Here is a 5,000-nt window from a genome sequence, read left to right on the forward strand (position 1 = left end):
ATGTGAGAGTGAGCGTTGTCCTGTGTTTGTTCAGGGATGATGGATTATACACCTGCAGTAACTCATAAGCAATGGTAATAATAATGGTAATAATAATGGTAATAATAATGGTAATAATAATGTAATAATAATGGTAATAATAATGGTAATAATAATGGTAATAATAATGGTAATAATAATGGTAATAATCATGGTAATAATAATGGTAATACAAGTCCCTATGAGTGAAACAACTGTAAATGTAATGTAGCAGCTAAAACAAGAAAGACATGAACACTAATACATGAAAGACTGTTACAAGACTTACAAGACATTAGATGTTCTTTTAGGCGCCTTTTGATACATTTTATTATTGTTATTGTTATAACGTGAAGCTAGCTGATTATTTGAACTCCTTTATATGCTGTTAGCTGGTTTAATCTACATAAATACATCGTGTTCTATAAGATCATCATATGTTCCCGTGAGAACCACGTATCTATAAAAAGAACAAACGATGCATTCTAAAGAGTGTATTGAGCTGAAGAAGCAGGAGGATTTCGTTTTGTTTCATGTTTAACGGACACATGATCGTTAGCGTGTCACCTATGACGGCTCCGTTGGCCTCGGTGTGGATGGTGCTCAGGCGTTTGAGCTTCATCATGGCTTTGGCCTCTTTCCTCTTCTGACGACGGCGCTTCAGGTTCCCGTTGAAGAAATCCACCACCTGCATCGGGAAAGAAACGACGGCGTGAGAAGCAAAACACCGAGAATGAAAGTGATTCACTCACAAGTTCACACTCAGGTAAACCGACAGTGTGAACAGCTGACGGACCGAAGGCTGCTTATCAGAAGAGGAGGCTGGTTTGTGGACCAAAGCCTTGTTTTAAAGTCTTGAGTTCCGCATCTTGGCCGTCACCATCTTGTTTTTTTGGCCATCACCATCTTAGTTTTGGGCTGTCGCCAACTTGATTTTTGGTCGTAATTTTCCGTTTCTTTGGCCATCGCCATCTTAGTGTTTGATTGTCGCCATCTTGGTTTTTGTTTGTCGCCATCTTAACTTAGGGTCGTCGCCATCTTGTTTTTTGGCCATTGACACCTTAGTGTTTGATTGTCGCCATCTTTTTTTTATTTTTTTCAACCATAAGTGACACGAGAGGGTGGAGCTACATACAACCGAATGCTGAAGACATTTTACGGTGACCAAAATGTTACATTTAACCTTCATGAAGTGAAAACACACTGAAAGTTGCAAAAACAAAAACAGGGACAACTCTCAGACCGAACGACGTGGAAGCGACCTGTCAATCACCGTGTAGCCCCAAGAGCGAAGTAGAGTCATTTTCTCAAAGGCTTGAGAGGAGTCGCCCCCTGGTGGACATTAGCTTCAGCATTGGCTTCACTTCTCAGACCGGGTAGCAGCTGCTATGGACAGACGGACAGACGGGTACCTGTCTGCGGCACCAGGCCAGGCCTCTGGTGATCCGGTGGATGGCGATGTGCAGGTTGTTCATCTCCCCGTCGTCGTCTGGAGCCGACAGGTTGTCCGAGCTGAAGCTGCTGAGAAGCAGAGCCAGGAAGAGGTTCAGCAGCTGGAGACAAAGAAAGAGAAACGAGTTGTAAGTTAAAGAGAGTGGGAGAGTATCCTCTGGGGATCTTTAATATCCGAACCACATTTCATGGCAATCAATCAAATAGTTGTTGAGATGCGTTCAAAGACCAAAGTGGTACACTGTTAGGATCTAAATACTTAATCCTGCCTCTGGTGCTTCTGGACGACGTTTTCTTGGAGAAGTAATTATTATAACTGACGTCTCTCTTTACATTTCTAAGTTTCTTTTCTCTACATTCTGGTTCAAACCGAGTCGACCCTCCTCCCCGTGTTCCAGATGTTTCTTCCCGCTCTGTGTCCAGAAGTTAACCCCCCACCCTCCATCACAGAGTCCAGAGCGGGTTGATTATTCAGCGTGTGATGAATGATGCCTGAGAGCTCTTATTGAGACGGAGAGCTGCTCTCAGCCCGATTGGCTTCTGTTTAGCCACAGCAGAGTGTGTGTGTGTGTGTGTGTGTGTGTGTGTGTGTGATCAGGTGGATCAGGTAGCAACTTCCTACGTGATTGCAGCCAGCAGGCCTCCGTTTCTTGCTCAGAGCGCCATATATGTTTAAAAAACAAAGTTTAATTTTCTGGTTGTGGAAAAGAAAACCAGGCCAGTGGGTCAATATGTGTGTGTGTGTGTGTGTGTGTGTGTGTGTGTGTGTGTGTGTGTGTGTGTGTGTGTGTGTGTGTGTGTGTGTGTGTGTGTGTGAGGAACATGGTTAGGTGGATTACTAAAGACTTATTTGTTACAGAAGATATTAAATCAGTGAAAGAGTCGTTTTCATCATATATATATACATATTTGTAAAAGGCAATTAAATGACTATCACACACACAGCTCTTGGGCTTTTATTTTGGTGGGTCAATACAAACATTAGACACTGTGTGTGTGTGTGTGTGTGTGTGTGTGTGTGTGTGTGTGTGTGTGTATTGATCCCAGCTGCTGGTGTGTGTGTGTTGTTTGTGTTACTGATCACATAACCGGTTTCCACCATCCCCCAAAACGCTGGCGTCCGATTGGCCGGCCGTCTTTGACCCCAAACACCAATAGGTCGATGGCGTTGATCGGTTAGCGTGGCAACGTGCCCCGACAGCTCGACCAATGACCTTGCAGCTTTCCAATAAGCCAACAACACATCGCTTGACGGACACGAGGCTACCTTCGTCTTCATCGGGTTACTCGTTGAACCTGCTTATAATAATAATAACCTGTGTCATCTTTTAACAAAGCAAGTCGTTATATGGACTTTGACCACCAGGGGGCAGCGGAACCAAACCGTCAACACACACTTCACTGTTTATCACCGATAATAGTCGTTGTGGTCGACAAGCTAGCGAGCACCTGCTGCTCTGTGTGGGAAACCCCGTTAGAGCGCAGCAAACACACAGCAGAACGTGTGAGGATGATGATGATGATGTGTGAGAGGAAGTGTGTTCGTGTGTGTGTGTGTGTGTGTGTGTGTGTAGGTGTGTGTGTGTGTAGGTGTCAGTTTCCAGAGCAGCAGACCACCTGATCCCCCCCAATTCACCTCGTTTAACTCGTTAAGCGGATCGTACCAATTAGCTCAGGGAAGTGGGCCAACCCTGCCACACACACACACACACACACACACACACACACACACACACACACACACACACACACACACACACACACACACACACACACACACACACACACACACACACACACACACACACACACACACACACACTGTGAAACGAGAAAGGCAAAGAACAGCTGAGCCACCGGTCGACTACATGGACAAGAATTTATTATTGAATTATTTTCCTTTTTATGGTATTTTCTTGATTTTAATTGAGACTTATACTTGCAACGCAGACAGTTTATTCATTATTTTATTTTAAACATAAATTCCATACTTTTGTTGTGCGACGATCTTTTTTTAAATACGCTGAAATCATTTGGACGTAAACATGAAGCAGCTTCATGCTGGACGCAGTATTTCTACAGAGTGCTGCTGTTACACACATTCAGCTCCGAATGAGACCGAAGTTCATCTCAGGTGTGTGTGAGGAGAATCCAGGAAGCAGCTGCTGTCCTGGAAACACACACACACACACACACTCACACACACACACACACACACCTGCAGACGTGTGGTGCTGGGGGTGATGAATGAGCCGTAACACGATCGGTTTCTCCTCGTCACAACAAACCCCCGTGAGCAAAGCCCCCTGGGAGAAAAAACCCCGGCTTGCAACATGAAAGAAGAAGAAGAAGAACGAGAGAGAGAGAGAAGCACTAAACCACGAGGAGGAAGAGAGAGCAACAAAGTAAAGAGTTCATTCATCAAGCTGTTTGTTTGTTGTGATGTTTTACTTCCTGTGTGAACGACAACAACATTCCTACAAAACACACACAAACGGTATCTGGCCAAAAGTACGTGGACGCCTTCAAGAGACGTGTTTATGTTTCCTTCTCCTGTGCATCGGGGTCAGAGTAGTGCGGAGGTCTTTTTGTGACAAAATGTGCACTTATATATTATATATCATGTATTTATATATTACGTATATTTGTTCGTCTTCATTCGTAGACTTTATTTGTGTGATCATAACTGATTCTGAAGCCCACAAACGTTTTGAGGAATGTTAAAAGCTGTGTGAACGAGGTCTGAGCTCTCTGAATATTATCAGAACACAAATATATATATATATATATATCACAATATAATGTGCAGCTAAGAGTTATTATATTCGTGTTAATAACTTCATTAAAATAAAGTCAAAGCTTCTTGTGTTGTTTAGTTTAGAGACATTTATTCTGTACGTTCTGTATTTATTCAACGGTTCGTATTGTGTCTCATGAAAAGTTATTTTCTTATCGTATTTCATACGTTTTTCGTAGGAATGTGCAGCTGATCTGTTACCAGCCTGTGGAGGCACGCATCGCTGCGGATGACGACACACCACCTCACACCTCACCCAGGTTCTTCGGACTGCGAGGAACCTGGGTGTGACCCTGGACGACCAACTGTCGTTCTCAGCAAACATCTCATCAGTTACACGCTTCCTGCAGATTCCTGCTCTACAACATCAGGAGGATTCTCCTCTTCCTCACTGAGGAGACGGTGCAGGTCCTCATCCAGGCTCTGGTCATCTCCCTCCTGGACTACTGCAGCTCTCTACTTGTCGGAGCCTCCGGCGTCGGCCATCAGACCTCTGGAGCTCGTCCAGAAAGGTGCAGCTCGCCTGGTGTTCAATCGCCCCAAGTTCTCCCACAACCTCCCTTCTCCGTGCTCTACACTGGCTCCCTGTAAGAGCTCTCATCCAGGTTCAGACTCTGGTGCTAGTCTACAGGTTCAGACTCTGGTGCTAGTCTACAGGTTCAGACTCTGGTGCTAGCCTACAGGTTCAGACTCTGGTGCTAGCCTCCAGGTTCAGACTCTGGTGCTAGTCTAC

General features: G+C 44.6%; 1 protein-coding gene across 1 annotated transcript in view; it reads right to left on the bottom strand.

The window, feature by feature from the left end:
• The window catches only part of LOC306712076 (sodium channel protein type 2 subunit alpha-like), a gene marked incomplete at both ends in the record, with an annotated part of 96,621 nt that overhangs the window by 33,523 nt on the left and 58,098 nt on the right, over positions 1-5,000 (bottom strand). Inside the window, 2 exons of the mRNA XM_079181176.1 lie at positions 586-706; positions 1,431-1,571. Of these exons, the coding sequence (XP_079037302.1) occupies positions 586-706; positions 1,431-1,571 (262 nt within the window). The remainder of the gene's footprint in view (positions 1-585; positions 707-1,430; positions 1,572-5,000) is intronic.

The sequence above is a fragment of the Pholis gunnellus genome (genome assembly GCF_910591455.1).
Source record: "Pholis gunnellus genome assembly, chromosome: 20".
NCBI lineage: Eukaryota > Metazoa > Chordata > Actinopteri > Perciformes > Pholidae > Pholis > Pholis gunnellus.